This window comes from Nicotiana tabacum, chromosome 6, assembly GCF_000715075.1.
Source record: "Nicotiana tabacum cultivar K326 chromosome 6, ASM71507v2, whole genome shotgun sequence".
Classification (NCBI taxonomy): domain Eukaryota; kingdom Viridiplantae; phylum Streptophyta; class Magnoliopsida; order Solanales; family Solanaceae; genus Nicotiana; species Nicotiana tabacum.
Window position 1 is genome coordinate 63,142,368 of NC_134085.1, and position 26,244 is coordinate 63,168,611.

Here is a 26,244-nt window from a genome sequence, read left to right on the forward strand (position 1 = left end):
TCAAAATCTCACCTATCAATCGAAAAATGCCAAAATCCTAATTCCGCCAATTCAAGCATAAATCTACTCTGTACCTCCAAAACACATTTCGATCACGCTCCTAAGTCCCAAATCACCTCCCGAAGCTATCCGAACCGTCAGAATTCACATTCGAGCCCTTTATCACATAAGTCAACATCCGGTTGACTTTTCCAACTTAAGCTTACTCAAAAGAGACTAAGTGTCTCAAACCTTACTAAAACCTCTCCGAACCCGAGCCAACCAACCCGATAACACAGAACACAGTTGAACAAGGCAATAAGAAGTAGAAATGGGGGAAACGGAGCGGTAACTCATGAAACGACCGGCCGGATCGTTACAGAGTAAGAAGATGGAGGCTAAATAAGATGGAGAGTATTTTTGTAAACAAATAACTTCTTCTTAAAAATTATGCAATGCATGTCATTTTTAATACAGCATACCAATCAGTGGATAAAAAACAATACCAGCATAACTTATCCCATTACAAGGGTATTCAAACCAAACGACCCCTAAGTGTTCCAAATCACTCTCAAATATTTCCGAAGCCAAACCAACAACCTCCACAAGTCACAAAACCACAAATATACAAATACACAAAGTATCAAATAGGGAATCAGGGTTCAGATACATAAAACGACAGGTCGTTACAGTAAATTATACTACATTAATACTCCCTAAAGAATCTTCTTGTTTTAATTTTTTTTTTTCGTGCTTCTTTAAGTTTCTTAATTTCCAAGCCATGGCGCGCGAGCGACATAATTATTGTCCGCAATTATTCTAAACGCAAAAGTTTGTGTAATCATAATGTGTTAGGTGCAACTAGAATGATAATCAAGATGACTTTCCAATAACTAATTATAAAAGATTCTTTGACCTTTTAACATACATAAATATATATATAGAAGTATGTATAGCCAATAAAACACGTACTACTTCAAAACTTAACCTCATTTAATTTGCTCTCTAAAGCAAAGAGGGAAAAATGCCGCCATACGTTGAAGAGCAAGAAAAGGAGAAGGTAGAGGATGTAGTAGTGGCATCATATGTATGCAATAATCTAGAGAAACCAATAGTCTCCAACGTATCCTTGTTGTCTCAAGTCCCAGTTATTGATATGGAAAAGTTGCTGCCTAATTATGGAAATGATGATGATGATGATACAGAGCTTGAGAAGCTACATCTTGCTTGCAAAGATTGGGGATTCTTTCAGGTATTCAATTATCAGAAAATTTGCTCGAGATCATTGCGGAAAACGCATTTTTTAATTACTTAATTATATCGATTGTTTTGAAATTATATTATTTTCAGATGATAAATCATGGAGTGAGTAGTTCACTATTGGAGAAAGTGAGGTCAGAAATTCAGGGATTCTTCAATCTACCGATAGAGGAGAAGAAGCAATATGAGAGACAAGTAGGGAATTTGGAAGGATATGGGGAGATGTTAGTCTCATCGCAAAAAATAGAGAGTTTGGTTGGCATGTTTTACCTCATCACTCAACCTACCCATTTGAGACAACCTCATTTGCTTCCCAAGTTTCCCCTCTCATTAAGGTACAACACATATCTCTTCTTTTATATACACTGATGATACTGCAATAACGTTTCAATCTGCTACTCCCTTTGTTTTCATCAATTTTTGCTTATCGAGATTCAAAGTACATGAAACTGTAATACTTTTCATACAGTTTTTAAATTTTTAAATTTAACTACTGAATAAATTTAACTCATTTATTTTCAAGGGTTAATCATATTGATTTTGAAAAACGAAAAGTGGCAAGTTGGATTATATATCCACCAAATTCATCACGTCTGGATCTGGACAATGACAACTATGTTTATCAGAAACTATGATTTTATAGTACCCATGTGGCCAACCTTCATTTTTTAAAATATCCTTGCGTGTCTGGTTGCAATCTTCTGACTTAACTTTTATATAATCATGGGATTCCCTCCCTTTTTTTTTTTTCCTTTTTTTCTCTGGACAACTTTGACATCGGTGCTCCAAGTTTTTGCAAAAATTACCTTCTCTCTATTTATTATGTAGAACTAAAAAAACATTCATTTATGAGTTATACTCTATTTATTTTGCTATATATGATATACTTTTTCTTTTTAGTTTATCTAAAAATGGGTACTCTTCTATATCTGAAACTATATAAATCTAGCATCTTAATGCTACCTAGTGGTACTTTATGTAGATATTACTAGTCTTAAGGTACACATCTTGTGCGTGTATCCCATACTATTGAGTAGATAACTTTTATAAATTACAAAAATAATATAAAATGATGTGTTTAAGTTGTATAACAATAACAACAAACTTAACATAGTCCCACAAAGGGGTCAGGGAAGGATAGTGTATACGCAAACCTTACTCCTACTTGGTGAAGGTAGATAGACTGTTTTCGATAGACCATCAGCTCAAGAGAAGCGAAAAAGATCAACAAACAATAATAACAACAAAATAATAAGATAACTGAAGCGAACGAAACAACATAAAGTAATATAGATCTAAGAATAGAAAATTACAAAAATAATACTAATTCCGCCTACTAACTTTCTACCCTAATTTTCGACTTCCACACCCTCCTATCAAGGGTTATGTCTTCGATAAACTGAAATAGCATCATGCCCTACCTAATTATCTCTCCCCAGTATCTGAAAATGATGAATGTTATTCCAATTTAACTATCTCACTAAAAAAAATCTTGCCCTATAGAAGTCCTCGTATACCTTTTTCTGAAGACTTTTTTGGGAATATCTTATAAAAGTTATTATTATTACGTGATCTAATACATGAAACGAATAAGTAACACAAAAATAGTTGATCATAATTCTCCAAAGATTTGTCACATAATACAAATTTAAAAAAAAAAATCTATTGGTCTTTTAGAGATTTGGGATGAAGAGGTTGGATCATAGCTCCTACAATTTTTTTTGATAAATTATAATATAAAGTCTGAAAATGACCAATGTTGAATTAATATTTTACAACAAATTAATTAATTTATATAAACAATAGGAGTCTGTCATTTGTTGGAAGACTGCACAAAGAAAGAGAAATAATTAATGATGACTAATTTTTTTTTGGTTAAACTGTCGAAATTTTATTTAATCAAGTATAAGTATTTATATCCGCTAGCTGTCACGATCCGGATTTTTCACCCTCGGGAGTCGTGATGGGCCCTACTAGTGAAAGCTAGGCAAGCCAACCATTTGCATTATCTACCTTTTTCCCATTTTAATCCTTTAACAATTAAGAACCAGCATTATGTAAACAGCGTAATTTAATAAGCGGAAGAACAGAATATAATCATTTAAATATTACCAAAACCAATCCTTAAACATAAACTACCCAGAACTAGTGTCACAATTTCACAAACGGTCTAGGAATACTACAAATAAGGGTCCGAAAAATAAATACAACGTTGTCTCTGAAATACATAAACGAAACAAGATGAAAGGATAGAAGGAGACGCCAAGGCCTGCGGACGCCTGCAGGACTACCTCGGATCTCCGAATGGACTGAAGGCAGCAACCTAAAGCTAAGGTCCGTAAGCTCTAGTACCGAGATCTACACACAGTGCAAAATATAATATCAGCACAACCGACCTCATGTGCTGGTAAGTGCCTAGCCTAACCCAGACGAAGTAGTGACGAGGCTAGGACCAGACTACCAAGTAAACATGTGCAGTTAAATCATATACAGCGAAAAATAAAGGCAGAACTTTACAATTAAAGATAGGAAGGGGGAATCATGCTGCGGGGAACAACAAGTATCAACTGAAAACCAATAATTAAATGTAGAGAAACCATAACTTAGTTATCAATTAAAGTCAGAAAATCAAAGACTAGAGCACGGCATCACCCTTCGTGCCTTTACTCTCGTTCTCACCATAAAAATCAATATAATCGGTACGACATCACCCTTCGTGCTTCACACTATCAAAATCATGGACAGCATCACCCTTCGTGCTTTAACACTCTTCCTTACCCAAACAACAATCACAAAGCAATAAGGGCAAGGGAATCAATAAAATCCCGACAAGGGAACAATAGTACAACAATCATATCCCGGCAAGGGAAAACAATATCAAAAAATAACATCCCGGCAAGGGAGATAACTTTAAACAACAACATCCCGGCAAGGGAGACAATATCAAAATCCTCTTTTCTTTTTCACATTTACTTCACAACTCAATTCACAATTTGAGCCAATGCTCTATAATGTTCAATTGCTAATTATACTCCCACAAATCATTTTACAACTTGAGCCAACGCTCTTCAATGTTCAAATATAAATATTACTTTCACAAGCCTTACTTAATAATAGAAATCATCACATAAAGCATGAACAATACAAACGGAGTCACATTAATTATAGTATAAAACTCACGGGCATGCTTGACACCAACATATAGATACTCGTCACCATGCTTATACGTCGTACTCAACAATTAACACATAACAAATAAGATACGACTCCTAATCCCTCAAGCTAAGGTTAGACCAAACACTTACCTCAATGCCACGAACACAATTCAAGCCTGAACTGCCGCTTTACCTCTTGTTTCCACCACCTGTTTGCTTATATCTAGCCACAACTTACTTAACTATATAAATAAATGCTAAATGAATCAATTCTAATGTATGAAAATAAGTTTTCCAATGATTTCCCCAAAAAGTCAAAAATTGACCATGGGCCCACATGGTCAAAACTCGAGGTTCGAACCAAAACTCGATTACCCATTCACTCATGAACCCAAATATATAATTTGTTTTGAAATCGGACCGTCAAATCACGGGTCCGGCTCCGTTTACCCAAAATATTGACCGAAATCAACTTAAACTCATTTTAAAAGCGAAATTTATCATTTTGCACAGATTTTCACATAATGGCTTTTCAGATACGCGCCCGACCTGCGCACACAAATCGAGGTGAAACAAAAAGAAGTTTTTAAGGCCTTGGATCACATAATTTATTTCTAAAACAAGTGATGGCCTTTTGGGTCATCACATTCTTCACCTCTAAAACAACAGTTCGTCCTCGAACAGACATAAGAAGGAAGTACTTGAGTCAGAGAAAAGATGGGGATAACAGCTTCGCATATCGGACTCGGACTCCCAGGTCGATACCTCAACAGGCTCACCTCTCCACTGAACACGAACAGAAGGGAAACTATTTGATCTCAACTGATGAACCTGCCGGTCTAGAATAGCTACCGGCTCCTCCTCATAGGACAAGTCCTTGTCCAACTGGATGGTGCTGAAGTCTAACACATGGGATAGATCGTCGTGATACTTCCGAAACATGGACACATAAAACACTGGATGCACGACTGATAAGTTCGGTGGCAACGCAAGCCTATAAGCCACCTCTCCCACTCGATCAAGAATCTCAAATGGGCCAATGAACCTAGGGCTAAGCTTGACCTTCTTTCCAAATCTCATTACGCTCTTCATAGGTGACACCCGAAGCTACACCCGCTCGCCGACCATGAATGCCACATCACGAACCTTACGGTCGGCATAACTTTTTTGCCTGGACTGAGCTATATGAAGCCTATCCTGAATAATCCTGACCTTATCTAAGGCATCCTGTACTAGATCCGTACCCAACAACCGAGCCTCTCCCAGCTCAAACCATCCAACCGGCGACTGATACGGCCTACCATATAAAGCCTCGTAAGGAGCCATTTGGATACTCGACAGGTAGCTTTTGTTGTAGGCAAACTCCGCTAAAGGCAAGAACTGATCCCACGAGCCTGCAAAGTCAATGACACAAGCTCAGAGCATATCCTCCAAAATCTGAATAGTACGCTCGGACTGCCCGTCCATCTGAGGATGAAATGTTGTGCTCAACTCAACCCGTGTGCCCAACTCACGCTGAACTACTCACTAGAAATGTGAGGTAAACTGCGTACCTCGGTCCAAAATGATAGACACGGGCACACCATGAAAACGAACAATTTTCCGGATATAGATCTCAGCTAACCTCTCGAAAAAATAGGAGGCTGCCATTGGAATGAAATGTGCTGACTTGGTCAGTCTATCATAATAACTCACAATGCATCGAACTTCATCTGAGTCCGTGGGAGTCTAACAACGAAGTCCATAGTGATACGCTCTCACTTCCACTCAGGAATCTCGATCTTCTAGAACTAACCACCAGGTCTCTGATGCTCGTACTTTACCTGCTGACAATTCAAACACTGAGCCGCATATGCAACAATATCCTTCTTCATCCTCCTCCACCAATAATGCTGCTGCAAATCCTGATATATCTTAGCGGCGCCCAGATGAATAGAGTACCGGGAACTATGGGCCTTCTCAAAAATCAACTCTCGCAGTCCATCCACATTAGGCATACAAACTCGACCCTGCAGCCTCAAAACCCCATCATCTCCCAATGTAACCTCCTTGGCACCTCCGTGTTGCACCGTGTCCCTAAGGATACACAAATGAGGATCATCATACTGCCGATCTCGGATACGCTCAATTAATGAATAACGAGCGACCGTGCAAGCTAACACCCGACTGGGCTCAAAAACATCCAACCTCACGAACTGATTGGCCAAAACCTGAACATCTAAAGCAAGCGGTCTCTCACCGACCGGAATATTAGCAAGACTGCCCATACTGGCTGACTTCCTACTCAAAGCATCGGCCACCACGTTGGCCTTTCCCGGATGATATAAGATGGTGATATCATAGTCCTTTAACATCTCCAACCACCTTCTCTACCTTAAATTTAGCTCCTTCTGCTTGAACAAATACTGCAGACTCTTGTGATCCGTGAACACCTCACATGCCACGCCATACAGATAATGCCTCCAGATCTTTAACGCGTGAACAATGGCTGCTAACTCCAAATCATGAACTGGATAATTCTTCTCATGAATCTTCAACTTCCGAGAAGCATAAGCAATGACCTTGCCATCCTGCATCAACACCGCACCAAGTCCAATATGAGATGTGTCATAATAAACTGTATATGGCCCTGAACCTGTGGGCAAAACCAACACCGGCGCCGTAGTCAAAGCTATCTTGAGCTTCTGAAAGCTTGCCTCACACTCGTCCGACCACCTGAACTGGGTATCCTTCTGGGTTAACCTGGTCATCGGGGCTGCAATAGAAAAAAACCCTTCCATAAACCGATGGTAATAGCCTGCCAAACCCAAGAAACTCCGGATCTTTGTACTTGATGCGGGTCTAGGCCAGTTCTTGACTACCTCTATCTTCTTCGGATCTACCTGAATACCCTATGTTGATACAACATGACCCAAGAATGAAACCGAACTCAACCACAACTCACACTTCAAAAACTTAGCATACAACTGACTATCTCTCAAAGTCTAAAGAACCACTCTCAGATGTTGCTCATGCTCATCCCAGCTGCGGGAATAGATCAAAATATCATCAATGAAGACTATCACGAACGAATCCAAGTAAGGCTTGAACACTTGGTTCATCAAAGCCATAAAAGTTGCTGGGGCATTTGTCAACCCAAATGACATCACCAAGAACTCAAAAAGCCCATACCGAGTGCGGAACGCTGTCTTAGGGACATCGGATTCCCTAATCCTCAACTGATAATAGCTAGATCTTAAGTCAATTTTGAAAATACCTTGGCACCCTGAAGTTGATCAAACAAATCATCAATCCTCGGCAATGGATACTTATTCTTGATTGTAACCTTGTTCAACTGCCGGTAATCTATACACATCCTCATCGATCTGTCCTTCTTCTTAACAAACAACGCCGGCGCACCCCAAGGCGAGACACTAGGTCTAATGATGCCTTTATCAATCAAGTCTTGCAACTGCTCCTTCAACTCTTTCAACTCAAGCAGGGCCATACGATACGACGAAATAGAAATGGGCTGAGTGCCCGGAGCCAAATCAATGCAGAAGTCAATATCCTTGTCGGGTAGCATACCCGGCAGGTCTGAAGGAAAAACCTCAGGAAACTCACGAACTACATACACAGAATCCATAGAAGGAACTTCAATACTAGAATCACGAACATATGTCAAATAGGCCAAACACCCCTTCTCGACCATACGTCGAGCCTTCATATATGAGATAAAACTACGGGTAGAATGGCCAGGAGTCCCTCTCCACTCTAAACGAGGTAAACCCGGCAAGGCTAAGGTCACAGTCTTGGCATGACAGTCCAAGATAGTGTGGTAAGGTGATAACCAGTCCATCCCCAATATGACATCAAAATCAATCATGTCCAAAAGTAACAAATCTACTCGAGTCTCAAGACCCCCAATCACAACTATACATGAACGATGGACAAGATCTACCACAAAAGAATCACCCACCGGTGTAGACACATATACACGAGCACTGTAAAAAATAGAACACAAGATTTAACGTGGTTCGGATCAAAATAATCCTACGTCCACCAGAGAACAGTTGCCTTTTTAATATTAACAAAGGAAGGGGAGAGTTCCCAATTACACTTAAGAGATTTTCTCTCTCAACTCTCTACTCACTACAATGTGTTGTATTATTTTTTGGGATGGTTTCTACAAATGAAGGAGTGCATCTATTTATAGAGGTAAAGACCTCCTCTTGATGTCATTGGTGACATCAAACTACCTCCTCTTGATGTCATGGGTGACATCAAAGGAGGAAGCTTCCTCCTAGCATCCACACCAACTTTTTCCACCAACTCTTCCAATTGGCATGCCATTGTTGACTAAACATAAACCAACACTTTCAATCTCCACCTTGGTTTGCGTTTCAAGCGTGCGTGTGAAAAACTTTGGCCAAAACTTCTAAGCTTACTAGGCAACCCCGTTGTAAGAAACAAGAAGAATCAAACCATTGTTGAACATACCACCTCCACTTAACAACTGTTCTCTTCGGAGTTGCATCAGTTGATGCACACCCCCGCCAAGTCCTTGTAGTGTGCAAACTTAGCGAGCGGGACTATCTTGGTCAACATGTCTGCAGCATTATCGTCTGTGATAAACTTCACGACCTTGATAGTTCCCTCTTCAACAACATCTCGAATAAAATGAAATCTGATATCAATATGTTTAGTGCGCTCATGAAATCTCTGATTTTTCATTAGATAAATAGAACTCTGACTATCACATCTAAGAGTTGATTCCAGCTTAACCAAACTCAATTCCGTTACTAAACCTTTCAACCAGATAGCTTCCTTCACTACCTGCGCTGCTGCCATGTATTCTGCTTCTGTTGTAGACAAAGCGATAATCGACTGCAGAGTCGACTTCCAACTAACGGCACTGCCAACGAGGGTAAAGATGTATCCAGTTGTGGACCTCCTTCTGTGAAGATCTCCTGCATAGTCAGAATCTACATAACCGAGAATTGAAATACCTCTACTTTTTTGAAAGGTCAGACCAACACCAGAAGCTCCTTTGAGATATCTCAATATCCACTTGACAGCTTCCCAATGCCTCTTTCCTGGGCTGGACATGTATCTACTTACCACACTTACAGATTGAGCAATATCTGGATGTGTGCATACCATAGCATACATAATGCTACCGACTGCACTGTCATAAGAAATCTTTGACATATGTTCCACCTCATCCTCGGACTGAGGCATTTGTAACTCTGAAAGTTTAAAATGAGGAGCTAATGGTATACTTACAGGCTTTCATGCATATTGAATCTCTCAAGAACCCTTTCAATATACCTCTTCTGAGAAAGATGTACAACACCGTCTTCTCTTGTAATCTCCATACCAAGGATTTTCTTTGCAGCTCCTAAATCCTTCATGTCAAATTCCTTACTCAACAGTTTCTTCAAAGCATTTATCTATATAATGTTGTCAGCAGCAATAAGCATATCATCAACATACAACAGTAAATAAATCATTGAGTTACCAGACATCTTCTTGTGATATACACAGCTATCAAATGCACTCCTTGAGAATTCATGTGTAGTCATGAATGCATCAAACCTCTTGTACCACTGTCTAGGGGATTGCTTCAAACCATACAAAGACTTCTTTAGTTGGCATACGTGATCTTCTTTTCCCTCAGCTAGGAAACCTTCAGGCTGATCCATATAGATTGTCTCTTCTAGATCACCGTGTAAGAAAGCAGTTTTGACATCAAGCTATTGAAGCTCCAAGTCAAATTGGGCAACCAATGCTAGTAGCACGCGAATTGAGCTATGCATCACAACTGGAGAGAAAATCTCATTGTAGTCAATTCCCTCCTTCTGACTGAAACCTTTTGCAACCAATCCCGTCTTGAACCTAACATCTTCCACTTCAGGAATTCCCTTTTTCTTTCGGTAGACCCACTTGTATCCAACTGTCCTTTTCCCCTTTTGTCTTTTCACTAATACCCATGTCTGATTCTTGTGAAGAGACTCCATCTCTTCAGTCATGGCTAACCGCCATTGTACAGCATCCTTCCAAGAAGTTTCTTCAATATACGAGGAGGGCTCCAGATCCTTAATCTCTTCTTGTGCAGCTACGAACGCATATGCAATCAAGTTTGCTTGATCTATAAGGCGTTCCGGTTCTCGTGTCTTCCTCTTCTCCCTCCCCTTCGCAATTGTGTATGGTTCATTGACAGCAAGTTCTTCAAGGTCTACATCTTCTGACTCATCTTTAATCTGAGTCTCTTGATCCTTTTCCTTGGCAAGCTCCACCGGAATCTCCACCTGCTTGTCGTTCTTGTTTCCTGAAAACTCCACGGAAATTTTACGGGGATCAAGTATAGAGGATTCATAGATGGTGACATCTCTACTAACTATAAATTTGAGTAAAGACAAACACCAAATTTATACCCTTTTACTCCATCCACATACCCTATGAATACGGCCTTCTTAGCCCTTGGTTCAAGCTTTCCTTCATTAACGTGATAATAGGCTGGGCACCCAAATACTCGTAAGTATGAATAGTTAGAGGGTTCACCTGACCATACCTCATTCGGAGTCTTAAAGTCAATTGCCGATGCTGGAGATCGATTGACAATATGAGCAGCAGTGTGAACTGCTTCAACCCAAAATACTTTGGACATTTTGGCTTGTAGGAGCAGACAACGAGCCTTTTCAAGAAGAGTTCTGTTCATTCTCTCGGCAACTCCATTCTGATGTGGGGTATGCCTGGCAGTCCTATGTCTTGAGATCCCATGAACCTTGCAAAATTCATTAAACTCTTCATTGCAAAACTCCAAGCCATTGTCTGTGCGAAGATACTTGATTTTTCGCTCCATTTGATTTTCAACCAAAATCTTCCACTCTTTAAATGCTTCAAAAGCATCACTTTTTGCCTTCAAAAAATGCATCCAAACCTTTCGTGAGAAATCATCAATAAAAGTGAGAAGATACCTCTTTCTGCCCTTCGATGGAAGTTTAGAGGGACCCCATAAATCTGAATGGATGTAGTCTAGCACTCCTTTTATCTTGTGTTTGCCAGTGCTGAAGCTGACCTTCTTCTGCTTCCCTAGAACGCAGTGCTCACAAAAGTCAAGTGTGCTGATCTTCTCACCTTCCAAAAGGTTACGATTGCTCAATATCTCCAGTCCACATGCGCTCATATGACCTAGTCATGTGCCATAGTCTTGCCTTGTCATCATTAGATAATTGCACTGTAGATGCATTTGCAGAGCCAACAATGGTGCTTCCGACCAATGTGTAAAGGCCGTGATCCAGCTTGCCTTTCAGCATGACTAAAGAACCTTTAGTCACCTTTATAGTTCCTGTTTCGCTCATGTATCTGTAGCCTTGTTCATCTGGAGTACTCAGGGAGATCAAATTCTTCTTCAGATCAGGAACATGACGGACTTGTGTAATAGTCCTCACGACTCCATCATGGCAGCGAACCCGAACTGAGCCAATGCCAACTATTGCACAAGTTGCATTATTGCCCATTACTACGACTCCTTCACTTTTCTCATAGCTGCTAAACCAGTCTTTTCGGAACGTCATATGTAGAGTACAAGCAGAGTCTAACACCCATTTGTTTCCATAACTACTATTATTATTACACGATGTTGTTAGTACATAATCATTATCAAAATCATGTACCTATTCAACTATAGATGCACTTGCCTTTTCCTTGGATTTTGACATTGGGCAATCTCGTTCAAAGTGCCCCTTCTTGCCACAACCCCAACACTTTGTATTCTTCTTGTTCACACGAGACTTTGATCTGTGCTTTGATTTGCTCTTTCCTTTTTGGCTAGTCAGGCCTCTCATAAAGAGCCCACTTGTCTGGTCATCTCTATCTCCTTCAATGTGCCTCCGCACATCACTAGAGTTAAGTGCCTGCCGCACTTGCTCAAGTTTGATAGGATCCTTGTTATACATCATTGAATTCTCAATATCACGATATCCTGAAGTCAATGAAAATAGCAAAGCACATGCAAGCGTCTCCTCCTCCTTTTTAATTCCTGCAATCTGTAAGTCCATGACAAGTTTATTGAACGCATCTAAATGATCTTGTAACGAAGTACCTGACCCCATCTTAAATGTGTGAAGACACCGTTGTAACAACATCCTTGTTGTCACTGATCGGTCTTGGTATAGCCCTTCTAGCTTTTCCCATAATTGTTTGGCCGTCTCTTCGGTACCCGTACTCACTTCACAAAGCACGTTAGGTGCAAGGGATAGTTGGATTGCACTCAATGCATCCCCTTCAATCTTCTCCTTGTCGGGAGCTGATATATCCTTAGGATACTTTCCGTCAATAGCATGGATTGAACCTTCCCTCCGCAGTAACGCCATCATCTGGATCTTCCAGATATTGAAGTTGTTGCGCCCACTGAATCTATCAATTTCAAACTTCATGGAACTCACCTTTGCTTGTTCTTCCTCCTTGGATCGTTAAAGAATCCTGTCGCTCTGATACCAATTGTTAGCGAAAACGTAAAAGAAAAAACAGAAGATTTAACGTGGTTTGGATCAAAATAATCCTACGTCCACCAGAGAACAGTTGCCTTTTTAATATTAACAAAGGAAGGGGAGATTTCCCAATTACACATAAGAGAATTTCTCTCTTAACTCTATACTCACTACAATGTATTGTATTATTTTTTTTGGGATGGTTTCTATAAATGAAGGAGTACATCTATTTATAGAGGTAAAGACTTCCTCTTATTGGTGACATCAAACTACCTCCTCTTAATGTCATGGGTAACATCAAAGGAGGAAGTTTCCTCCTAGCATCCATACCAACTCTTTCCACCAACTCTTCCAATTGGCATGTCATTATTGACTAAACATAAACCAACACTTTCACACATATACAGGAGCACTCAAAGAATCACTAGGCATGACCAAATACAGTGCAAAATAAGATGACACATAGGATTATGTAGACCCTAGATCAAATAGAACTAAAGCATCTCTACTACAAACCAGAACAGTACCTGTAATAACTACATCGGAAGCCTCGGCCTCAGGCCTGGCTGGAAGAGCATAACATTGGGGCAGGGCCCCACTACTCTAAACTACATCTCTGGGATGCCCTCTTGCTGGTTGGCCTCCACCTCTAATACCTCTACCTCCACCTCTAGCACCTCTACCTCCACCTCTAGCTGGCTGGGCGGGCGGTGGAACACTCGATGCCTGAACCATGACACGGGAACCCTGATGCTGAGAGCTACTCGCTGATCGAGGAAAAAATCTAGCAATATGCCTAGTATCGCCACATGTATAACAAGCATTCGGCGGCTGAGACTGCTGACCTTGACGGCCTGAATAACCACTCTGAAAACTCTGGAGCGGATGTGCATTGATAGGAGTTGGTGGTGTATTGTAGGGCAACTAATCAGAATATTGCATACGAGAACCACGGCCACCTGGAGCACCATGAGAAGACTGAAGTGCTGAATGAAACGGCCTGGGAGGATGGCCTCTACCAAAAGAATCTCTGCCTCCAGATGAGGCACCACTGAACTTGCCCGATTGACAAGGCCTCTTGTTAGACCCCTGACCACCCCCTGTGATAGAACCATCTCAACTCTCCTGGCCACATTGGTTGCATCCTGAAAAAGAAATCTCGTGTCGAATAGACTGAATGAGTCACTCAATGAACCTCCTCACTCTCTCTCTTTCTCTCTCAGTGGGAAGTATAAATAGAGCATGACGGGCCAAATCAATAAACCTGGTCTCGTACTGAGTAACAATCATAGAACCCTACTGGAGATGCTCAAACTGCCTCCGATAGATCTCCCTCTGAGTGATGGGAAGAAACTTCTCCATAAATAGCTGAGAAAATTGATCCCAAGTCAAAGTTGGTGACCCAACTGGTCTAGCCAAACAATAATCTCTCCACCAAGTCTTGGCGGATCTAGACAAATGAAAAGCAGCAAAGTCGACCCTATTGGTCTCCACTATCCCCATGTTCTTGAGAACCTCATGACATCTGTCTAAATAATCCTGGGGATCCTCAGAAGATGTACCACCAAAAGTAGTAGTGAAGAGCTTGGTGAACCTGTCCAACCTCCACAAGGCATCTGAAGATGTAGCTGATCCATCACCAATCTGAGCTGCCACTGGGCTGAAAAAGTTGTACGTGTTCTCACTATCCGCGAAAGAATAGAGTAGAAATTCAATTAGCATTAAGAAACCAAACCACACGACAGGAAAGAATAGATGTGAAGTTTTTCTTAACTCTGTAGCCTCTGGGGATAAACACAGACATCTCCGTACCAATCCCTCAGACTCTACTAAGCTTGTCCATGAATTGTGAGACCTAAATAACCTAGAGCTCTGATTCCAACTTGTCACGACCCGAATTTCCTACCCTCAGGAGTTGTGATGGCGCTTACTAGTGAAAGCTAGGCAAGCCAACCATTTGCATTATCTACCTTTTTCCATTTTAATTCTTTAACAATTAACAACCAACACTATGTAAACAGCAGAATTTAATAAGCGGAAGAACAGAATATAACTTTTTAAATATTACCAATACCAATCTTTAAACATAAACTACCCAAAACTGATATCACAATTTTACAGACAGTCTAGGAATACTACAAATAAGGGTCCAAAAAATAAATACAACGCTATCTCTAAAATACATAAATGAAACGGGATGAAAGGATAGAAGGAGACGCCAAGGCCTGCGGACGCCTAAAGGACTACCTCGGATCTACGAATGGACTGAAGGCAGCAACCCAAAGCTAAGGTCCGTAAGCTCTAGTATCGAGATCTGCACACAGTGCAGAGTGTAGTATCAACACAACCGACCCCATGTTCTAGTAAGTGCCTAGCCTAACCCCCGCAAAGTAGTGACGAGGCTAGGGTCAGACTACCAAGTAAACCTGTGCAGTTAAATCATATACAGCAGAAAATAAAGGCAGAACTTTACAATTAAAGATAGGAAGGGGGAATCATGTTGCGGGGAACAACAAGTATCAACCGAAAACCAACAATTAAATGTAGAGAAACCATAACTCAGTTATCAATAAAAGTCAGGAAATCAAAGAGAAGTGCACGGCATCACCCTTCGTGCTTTTACTCTCGTTCTTACCATAACAATCAATATAATTGGCACGACATCACCCCTCGTGCTTTACACTCTCAAAATCATGCATGGCATCACCCTTCGTGCTTTAACACTCTCTCACAAAAATCATGCATGGCATCACCCTTCGTGCTTTAACACTCTTCCTTACCCAAACAATAATCACAAAGCAGTAAGGGCAAGGGAATCAATAAAATCACAATAAAATCCCGACAAGGAAACAATAGTACAACAATCATATCCCGGCAAGGAAAAACAATATCAAAATAATAACATCCTGGCAAGGGAGATAACTTTAAAACAACATCCCGGCAAGGGAGACAATATCAAAATCCTCTTTTCTTTTTCACATTTACTTCACAACTCAATTCACAATTTGAGTCAATGCTCTATAATGTTCAATTGTCAATTGTACTCCCACAAATTATTTTACAACTTGAGCCAACACTCTTCAATGTTCAAATACAAATATTACTTTCACAAGCCTTGCTCAACAATAGAAATCATCACATAAAGCATGAACAATACAAATGGAGTCACATTAATCATAGTATAAGACTCACGGGCATGCTTGACACCAACGTATAGATACTCGTCACCATGCCTATACGTCGTACTCAACAATTAACACGTAGCAAATAAGACACGACTCCTAATCCCTCAAGCTAAGGTTAGACCAAACACTTACCTCGAGGCCACGAACACAATTCAAGCCTCAACTACCGCTTTACCTCTTGTTTCCACCACCAATTCGCTTGTTAGCCACAAGTTACTTAACTATATCAATAAATGCTAAATGAATCAATTCTAATGCATGAAAATAAGTTTTCCATTGATTTCCCCAAAAAGTCAGAAATCGACCCCGGGCCCATATGGTCAAAACCCGAGGTTCGAACCAAAACCCGATTACCCATTCACTCACGAACCCAAATATATAATTTGTTTTGAAATCGGACCTCAAATCAAGGTCCAAATCCCCAAAATTTGAAAAACCTAAGTTCTACCCAAAACACCCAATTTCCCCCATAAACCCTTGATTTTAGTTGAAATCATGTGAAAAGATGTTAAAGATTAATGAAAACGAGTTAGAAATGACTTACAATCGATTTGGAAGAGTACTTGTCTTTGAAAAATCGCCCAAAGGTGTTTAGGTTTTGAAACGGTTTGTAAAATGGCTGAAAATGCGTCTAAGTTATGATTTAGCAGGTTGCAGATGTCGCAATTGCGACCAATTGCGAACCCTTAAGAAACTTGCTATCTTCGCATTTGCGAAGAATAAGTCGCATTTGCGACTATGGCCCCTTTCGCATTTGCGATGAAATGATTGCATTTGCGATCAAGGCCCGCCCAGGCCATCATCGCATTTGCGATATAACTTCGCAATTGCGAAGCCTGTAGGCCTGCAACACACCAGCAATTTTCTAAGTCCAATTTCACTCTGTGGTCTATCCAAAACTCACCCGAGTCCTCAGGACTCCAAACCAAACATGCACACTAACCTAAAAACATCATACGGACTTGCTCGTGCTATCAAATCATCAAAATAATATCAACAACTATGAATTAAACCCCAAATTCATGAAATCATTCAAGAATATCAAAATTCCATTTTCTCAACTTTAAGTCCGTTTTATACCAAACCAATTCCGATCTTTACCAAATTTTACATATTCAACCTAATTATTATTTCAAACTTGTACCGGGCTCCGGAACCAAAATACGTGCCTGATACCATCAATTTCAAACATCTTTCATTTTCAAAAACTCTTATATATTCCAGAAAATAATTTTCTTTAAAAAATTTATTTCTCGGGCTTGGGACCTCGGAATTCAATTACGGGCATACACCCAAGTCCTATATTTTCCTACGGACCCTCCGGGATCGTCAAATCACGTGTCCGGATCCGTTTACCCAAAATATTGACCGAAGTCAACTTAAACTCATTTTAAAAGCAAAATTTATCATTTTTTTTACAGATTTTCACCTAATGGCTTTTCGGATATGCGCCCGGACTGTGCACGCAAATCAAGGTGAAACAAAAAGAACTTTTAAGGCCTCGGATCACAGAATTTATTTCTAAAACAAATGATGACCTTTTGGGTCATCACACTAGCTCAATTGGACTCTAAAGCTAGGCCCTATAAAAAAAACTTTCTGACTAATCAGGTATCTCATTTCCTATTACATTTACATTTGACTCATTTTAACTAGGGAAATTCTTCAATATTTCCAGCTCTTTGTGCCACTTTGCTTCACTCTGCCCTCTGATATGCATCTCCAGCACAATGTCTTTAATCCTTTGAGTGCAAGCCAACATCTTTCCTTGGAATCTTCTTTGATTTCTCTCTGTCCAAACATGGTAGACCACTGCTGTGAATAGGAATATTAGTATTTCACCTCTAGCTTTGCTGGCAGTTTTTCTTTTTATCCATTCAATTTCCTCTTCCCAGCTGCCAATGTGATGTTTTTCTTCTAACCACTGCAGAAGTGTAGCCCATATTGTTCTAGAGTAATCACACACAAACCACATATGTTCCATTGACTCATTCACTTTCTTTCCACAAAGTACACAATTGCTTTCTACTGTTATTCCCCATATCCTTAATCGATCCACTATAGCTAATCTTCTATGTAATGCCAACCATAATATGAATTGATATTTTGGTATTGCGTTGGATCCTGTTGTTACTCTCTTCCAAGGGCTTTTCTGGCACTGAGGTCTCATAGCAATGTAAAGTTGTTTGATGCTAAACTTCCCTTGCCTATAGTATATGCTCATATCAGCATTTGAATGCTTTTCAATGAACCAGTTCTTGATATCAAAAATCTTCCTAACAAGCCAGCATGTTTATTTAGGAGTATCCATTGCCATGACATTTTGCTCTTTAATATAGAAGCTATAGATTTATTGTATCCACAGGGTATCCTTCTTTGCATTAACTGCCCATAATAGTTTGCATAAGGCAGCTTTGTTTCATATATGAATATCTAGGACATTTAGTCCACCTGTTGAGAATGGCATACAGACTATGTCCCATGCAATTAAGGCTCTCCTAGATGGTTCACCACTTCCTGCCTATAGGAATGTTCTGCATGCTGTAATTATTAGATTAAGTATCTTCTTTGGCAATAGAAACACCTGTGCCAGTATGTCTGCATTTCAAAAATTACACTCTTAAGTAGTTGAAGCCTTCCACTATGAGAGGAAAGTTGAAGTCCAACAGTTAATCCGAGCAGTAATCTTCTCAATCAATGGCATACATTGTTGAACAGTCAATTGTTTGAAGACAATGGTACTCCAAGGTATTTAAATGGTAGCTCCCTTGCTGTGAATTGCATCTCTTCTAAGATCATTTCTTTGAACTCCCTTGTGACACCAGCAATGTATAGAGCACTCTTCTCCATATTAGCCTTAAGGCCTGACCTTCAGAGAAATGATTGAATCTGTCCAATACTAAGTTGATAGACACCTTATCTGCTCTACAACACAGAATCAAATCATCTGCAAAGCATATGTGGGTGATGTTATTTCTGGTGCACCTTGGGTAGTAGTTAAAGTCTAGATTGGCCTTTAAACTCTTCAAAGTCCTGCTCAGGTACTCCATCACCAATACAAACAGATAAGGAGAAATTGGATCTCCTTGTCTTAATCTCTTTTTTCCTTGGAATTTAGCTGTCAAGCCTCCATTTAGTAGCAAGGAGTAGCTGACAGTGGTCACATATTCCATTATCAGCTGCACAAACTTAACATACATTTCAAACTCTATCAGTATCATCTTTAAGAAAGGTCATTTTACTGAGTCATACGCTTTTCTTATATCCACCTTTATGCAGCATCTTGGTGAGACTCCTTTCTAAGTGTACTCTTGACCAATTCATGGGCAATGATGACATTATTCAGTATGTTTCTCCCTTCTATAAATGCTGATTAAGAAGGTCCCACAATGAAATCCACCACCAACTTCAGCTTTGCTGTAATAATCTTTGAGGTGATTTTGTATAGAGTAGTACAACATGCTATAGGTCAAAAATTCTTTGACAGAAATGGGGCTAGCAACCTTAGGCACCAATGTTATTGTCTTCTACTATTTCATCCTTATTTTTTAAATTTATATTTTTAGCAATTTGACTCTCAATACTTTACTATGACTGATTTTACTATACTTTTTATATCTTTCACCGCTAGTGCTCCTTTTATGAAAATAAATTTTTGTATACTAAGATTTTGCAATTACTTATATGATGAACTTGTAAAACAATTGAATTTGCTTCTAACTAATTGGTTGATTCAAAGACCTTTTTTGTTGCAGTAGTTCAGAGACTTAATCAATTGTTCTCAACATTAGAAAAATATTTTTTGTTGATTTAAAATTCTTAATATTAGCTCATCCTATGTTTCTAATGTTTAATTGTAACTACACCAATATTTAACTATAATTATATTTTTATCCAATAAGAATTCTATATTCAAATGATTAAAACAAATTGATATGACATTTCACATGAGAAATTTAATTAACTTTAAAGTCCTAAGTATTAGGAAGAAAAAGGAATACATATGTTTTCAATGCAAAATCAATTTTTAGAGGATAAAAAAATCCACCAGCATTTCATTATAACAAACTCTAAAATTTAATTTTTATTTTTTTAACCACTTTAGTAGAAAGTAAATTTAAATCCCTCGAAAATCAAATGAACTGTTCTGATTCATAATGTCAACTACATGTGTTTGAAAAACTTAGTTGGGTTGAGATTAGTTTCTACCAAATTAAAATAAGTGAAGATTTAATAAGTAAAGTTTTAGTTGACTTTAAAGTTCTAAATATTAAGAAAATTAATATGGAATGTGGACTATAAGAGTCGAAAATGTAGGACTTTTAAAACTAAAGAGAATCAAAAAGTTTAAGTTTATAAACAATAGAAAAATAATTAAATGATTATTTTTAGATACTATGGAATTAATTAAATGACTAATCCTAGATATTAAGAAATTAAATTAATTAAATGACTATTCCTAAATTTTTGTAAAATAATTGAATGACTATTTTGTCCAGTGTGAATTTTATTTAAAGGGTTAAATAGATGGCATTTCATTAAGGGTCTTCATGCTTTTAATATAACTAGTTTTAGGATACGCGGGATGCGCATGTACCCTCTATCCTTGAAAATAAAGTTTTTAAAAATATAAGCTCTTGAAAATGACAAATATTGAACCCATTTAGCCAAAAAAAAAAGTAGTGGATGGCCTAGTTAAGCATGAAAACAACCAAGATAATTTTGAAAATTTAGTGTTCTTTCTAAATACCATATATTCCAGACAAGTCAACTGTAAATTAAAGAAAAATTAACGATGGACAAATTATGTATAGTTAAATAATATATAAACTTATGTAATCCTATTCAGTGACAAAATTGTGACAGATGATTAAAACAATCTTATCAGCTACAATAAATTTCGTAACTAATTCTTGTTTTATAAAGTTAAATTATGTAATAAACTTTCTTATTAATAATATTAGTTTTCCTTTTCCATCTATTTAATAGGAATATGCATTGAGGTAGTTTAGTTATTTTGTAAATTAAATTATGGTAGTTAATTTTTTATCACAAATTAATGGTTACTATTTTTTCCAACAATTATTACTATTTCAAAACCTAATCCCGTAGTAAATTTTAAGAATAGCAATAAACAAATTTAACATCCAAGCTTCTAAAATTACTTATGATTTAAATTTTAAATACAACAAATAAATCATATGAAAGGAAAATTGGTCTTTATGATTAAACAATGACAGAAAACAAATCGTGAAATCCTTGTTGGAAACCAACAAAAATCACTCCTCCTACTTTTTTGGAGAGTATTCTTTTATTGTTTTAATATTTTGTAACCTTATAGGAGAAGATTTTAAGCACTAAATTATATAACAAAACTTCTTTGATCTAAAACTCCTAAATATTAGGAAAGTTTTTTTATTTTACAATTTTATCCAATGTAAAATATGTCTTTAAAGGGTAAAAAAAAAAAGGCAAACAACATTTCGCTAAGGACATCCGTGCTTTTAATATAGTATATAGATACAATAAGATATAGATAAATATATGTTTATGATCACAAAATTTTAAAACATTTTTGGTATATTACACATATTTAGCTTATTTGTCAAAAGTTAATTTTCCATTCCTTTTTAAACATTATCTCCAGCCAAACACTGTTATACAAAATGTATGAAGTATGATATTTCTACTAAAAAATTTCACCCTTGCCCTCAATTAGTTGAAAGAAAGTTCATACCTCCAGGCCGGATCTAGAGTTCGACATTCGGGTTCACGGGAACCCAATAACTTTTGCTCAAACTCTATTTATATATTAAGAAGTCCACTAAATATCTACAAATTTTTTACTATAAACCCAGTTAAATTTACTTGAAGTCGACGTAGGAATCCATAAGCTGAATAATGCGCCTCTCCGTACATACTCGATATTTCTAAAACTTCTCTGACGTTGACATTCATCCTCTTCTAATTTCATGAAGGGATGCCCTAGAAGAATACTCAACACAACTGAAGGAGCTTGCCATGAAAATGTTCAACATAATGGCCAAAGCATTAGGAATGAAGGCAGGAGAAGATCTGGGTGCTCATTTTGAAGGAGGAAAGCAATCAATGAGAATGAATTACTATCCAAAATGTCCCCAACCAGGTGTTGTTATGGGACTAAACCCCCACAGTGATGGTGCTGGCTTGACCATACTTCTTCAACTCAATGAAGTGGAAGGTCTCCAAATTAAGAAAGATGGTGCTTGGATTCCAATTACACCTCTCCCTAATGCCTTTGTCGTCAACATTGCAGACATGTTAGAGGTAACTTTACAAAAGAATATCAACATTGGGATCTTTTACGCAAATAACCATCCGAATCAATTGTTTATTTTTCTTAGCCGATACACATAGATTATACATTAATTATACATGATTTATCGACGCTATTTTTAGTTTAAGTGATTGGGTAGGCAGCTATTTAATTAGGTTAATTCTTTTTGAAATTTTAGCATTAATTTCAATAGGATTCAACGTTTATACATTGAGTGTAGTCGTAGATTTTTATGTATTACCAATGTACTTCTAGATTATCATATTAGATTTACTATGATTAGTTACACTACATGTGTTACAAGTTACTTAATTTGATAGTGTGAATTAATTGTACATTGTTAGTTCACAAAAGCTAAACGCTTTCCAATTGACTTTTAACATTTACATATTGAAAGTGCAAATAATTTCCACAGTATCATTGTATTTTAACATACTCCATTTATTATATTTTCAATCTATCATATTTGACTTACATGTTGTATAGTGTACAATAATTGTATACTGTCATGATAAGTTAAAATCTTTGTTGGATTTAACTTTTGTAGGTGTGTTTTAATCTATTGCTCTAGCAGATTTTTTATTATATCTTGCAGGTTATCATATTAGACCAATTATGAACAATTACTTTCTATGTTATAGTAGTATAAAATAATTATATATATGCTTTCGGTGTAGAGAAGTTAAGCTCTTTTTAAACTACTCTTAGCTAGTATTCTAATTTTCTCAGTGCCGTTGTATATATAGATTTTGACGAATGGAATTTATAAAAGTGTTGAACATCGACCAGTCTTCAATCCAAATAAGGAGAGACTCTCTGTTGCAACATTTTTTGAACCGAGAAGCGACGTTAATTTAAGTCCAGCAGAAAGCCTCATCACTCCTCAAAATCCACAAAAATTCAAGCACATTGGTACTGTTGCTGATTACGCCAAGGGTTTTTTCAGTCGACAACTTGGTCAGAGATCATATCTTGATACTATGAGAATAGTAACTATGGACCAAGAGAACAATTGATCGTCACATTTTCAATATGGATTTGTATATACTTATATTGTAAAATTATCTGCAATACAGTGGAATTTAAACGTGTGATATCAGTTTAATTAGTTGCGTGTTATCAGTTATTTGTAATTATGTTGTATAAGTGACCTGATTACCTAAACGTATTTTACATTGTAAGTACACAACTTAAACTCCAATAAACAATTTTGTGTGATGGTTCATTGGCTCGTGCATGTTAATATCAAATTGCAGACAGGGTGTGCTGTATTTCAATATCAGTCTTGTGAATCCTCAGATTGAAAATAAAATCGAAATGAGAAGAAGGATCACCATTCCTAATGTTAAAAAAGGAAGCAAATCTAAGCTTTTGGCACTACTCGTTGTAAGAATTCTAAGCAAGTGTTACTTGGGAAAGTTGCACGTTTGAATTGGATGAGGATTATAAACAACTAAAACTTTGATAGGATTTTATTAATAGTGGAAGTGTAAGACCGGTTGAACATTTATCACACTAAATTCATGTTGCGGAATATCGTGGGTTAACTAGCACACAATCTCACACAAAGCAAATAGAGAAGAAAAATCAACATAAGGATTTAACGAGGTTCGGCTAAGCCTAATCCTCGGGGCAAAAGCAGAGAGAGTTTTCCACTATGAATGAGAAGAAGAGCACAATACAATCTATAGAATCCCCAACTACATCTCCTATATATAGATCCCAAAAGGTCCCAAACATATATGAGAAAGGTTTCCCAATTTGATAAGGACTATAGGTTTTCTTTTCCCAAATCTATTAGGACAATGGGTTTTCCTAAACCTATAGGGACTATAGGTTTCCTAAAAATACAAGAAAATAATTCAAGCCACAAATAACAAATCTTCCCCTTGGCTTGGATTCTCTTCATCAACAGGAACAACGTCTCTCTACCTTGCCCTCAGCCCTTGCAAGGGCTCTATCCAGTTTCGCACGCATCAACCAAGTCTAGGAAACACCTAAACTTATTAAGAGACTAAATCTCTTTACTCATAACACTAATCCGTCGATTTGGTTCTATACTCGGAATAGCTTCTAGATAGCTATAACACTCAAACGCATCAACGGTCTCTGCAACTGCCAAATCAAATCCCACTGGATTCGTATATCCAAGAAGATTTCCATCAACTACATTTGCAAACCTTTGCGGTCGGTTGATCACTCTCTTCTCTCTGCCTGTAGCAATGTTATATGGTTGTTGTTGCGCAGGTGCATCAACATTATCGTCTTGATCAATATTTTGCACCTCCTCCACTTCCTCTACTTTAGAACTATTGGGCTGAGCTAGTGGAGATTCAATTTCTAGCTTTATGCGGTCACTGACACCAGGATCTGTTTCTGCTATTGCCTTCTCCCTCTGACTGTCCAGTGAGGCAGATTTATTGAATGTTACATCCCTACTAATAATTAGCCCTGGAGTCTTTTGATCTATGCATCACAACCTATAACCTTTCACTCCAATTGCATACCCTAGAAATATGCACTTCTTTGTCCTCGGCTCAAGTTTCCCATCCCTCACATGAGCATAAGCAGGACAACCAAATATCCTTAAATTTGAATAATCAGCAGGCGAACTGGATCATACCTCAAAAGGAGTTTTGAACTCAATAGCTGTAGATAGAGATCTATTGACCAAATAACAAGTTGTATTGATTGCTTCAGCCAAAATATCTTTGCTAACACATGAGTGTGAAAGCATGCTTCGTGCCCTATCACAAAGCGTTATATTCATATGTTCTGCAACACCATTTTGTTGTGGTGTTCTGACACAAGAGCGGTGTCTCACTATGCCCTCCCTGCTGCAGAAATTATCGAACTCAGAATTGCAAAATTCCAACCCATTGTCAGTTCGAAGACGCTTAACTTTTCTTTATGTCTGCCTCTCAACCATCGTCTTCCATTTAACAAATGTCGAAAATGCCTCATCTTTTGTTTTCAGAAAATACACCCACACCATCCTTGAGTAATCATCAATCAAAGTCATAAAATACCTGGCACCACTCTTGGAGGGAACTCTGTTTGGACCCCACAAGTCAGAGTGTATATAATCTAACTTGTCTCTGGTCTTGTGCTCGGCCTTCTTAATGAACTTTACCCTTGTCTGTTTTCCAAACACACAATGCTCACAAAAATCCAAAACTTGATTTTTGTACCCATTCAGCAAATTCTGCTTACTCAACAAAGATAATCCATTATCACTCATATGGCCAAGTCGCAAGTGCCACAACTGAGACTGATTTAGATCACTTTTCCCAGAAGCTACAGCAGTTTCCCCTTCAACTATACTGGCCTGAAGATAATACAATTTAGAATTTAGTTTACTCTTCATGAGTACCATGGAGCCTTTACACACTTTAAGTATTCCATTCTCGAAGTGAAATTTATACCCTTGATCATCCAAAGTCGAAAGAGAAATCAAATTTCTCTTTATCCGAGGAACATGCCAACACTCAATGTTTCTGATAATTCCGTCGAACATTCTGAATTTGATGTTACCAATCCCCTCTACTGGTAATGGATTATCATCTCCCATATAGATAGTCTCACTCATTTGTTTGTAAGTTGCAAACCAATTCTTGTGTGGACACATGTGGAAAGTAGCACCAGAATCAAGAACCCAAGAATTTTGCCCATGACTAGAACTCACAGCACAATCTTCCCCTACATAATCACTATCATCAGAATTATTGCCAGTGTCAACAATATTTGCCGAATTATCTATTTTCTGCTTCCCTCTTTTCTCCTTCAGCTTAGGACAATCTCTCTTGTAGTGACCTTACTCCCCGCACTCATAACAGTTTTGCTTCCTTGCTCTAGACTTTGATCTTGCGGTTGAC

General features: G+C 38.1%; 1 protein-coding gene across 1 annotated transcript; it reads left to right on the forward strand.

The window, feature by feature from the left end:
* Positions 1 to 932: 932 nt before the first annotated feature.
* Positions 933 to 23,594, forward strand: LOC107777314 (oxoglutarate-dependent flavonoid 7-O-demethylase 1). Its single transcript, XM_016597305.2, has 4 exons — positions 933 to 1,231; positions 1,330 to 1,574; positions 22,032 to 22,359; positions 23,116 to 23,594. The coding sequence occupies exons 1-4, from the start codon at positions 1,004 to 1,006 to the stop codon at positions 23,383 to 23,385; spliced, it is 1,071 nt and encodes a 356-aa protein (XP_016452791.1). The 5' UTR covers positions 933 to 1,003; the 3' UTR covers positions 23,386 to 23,594.
* Positions 23,595 to 26,244: the final 2,650 nt, after the last annotated feature.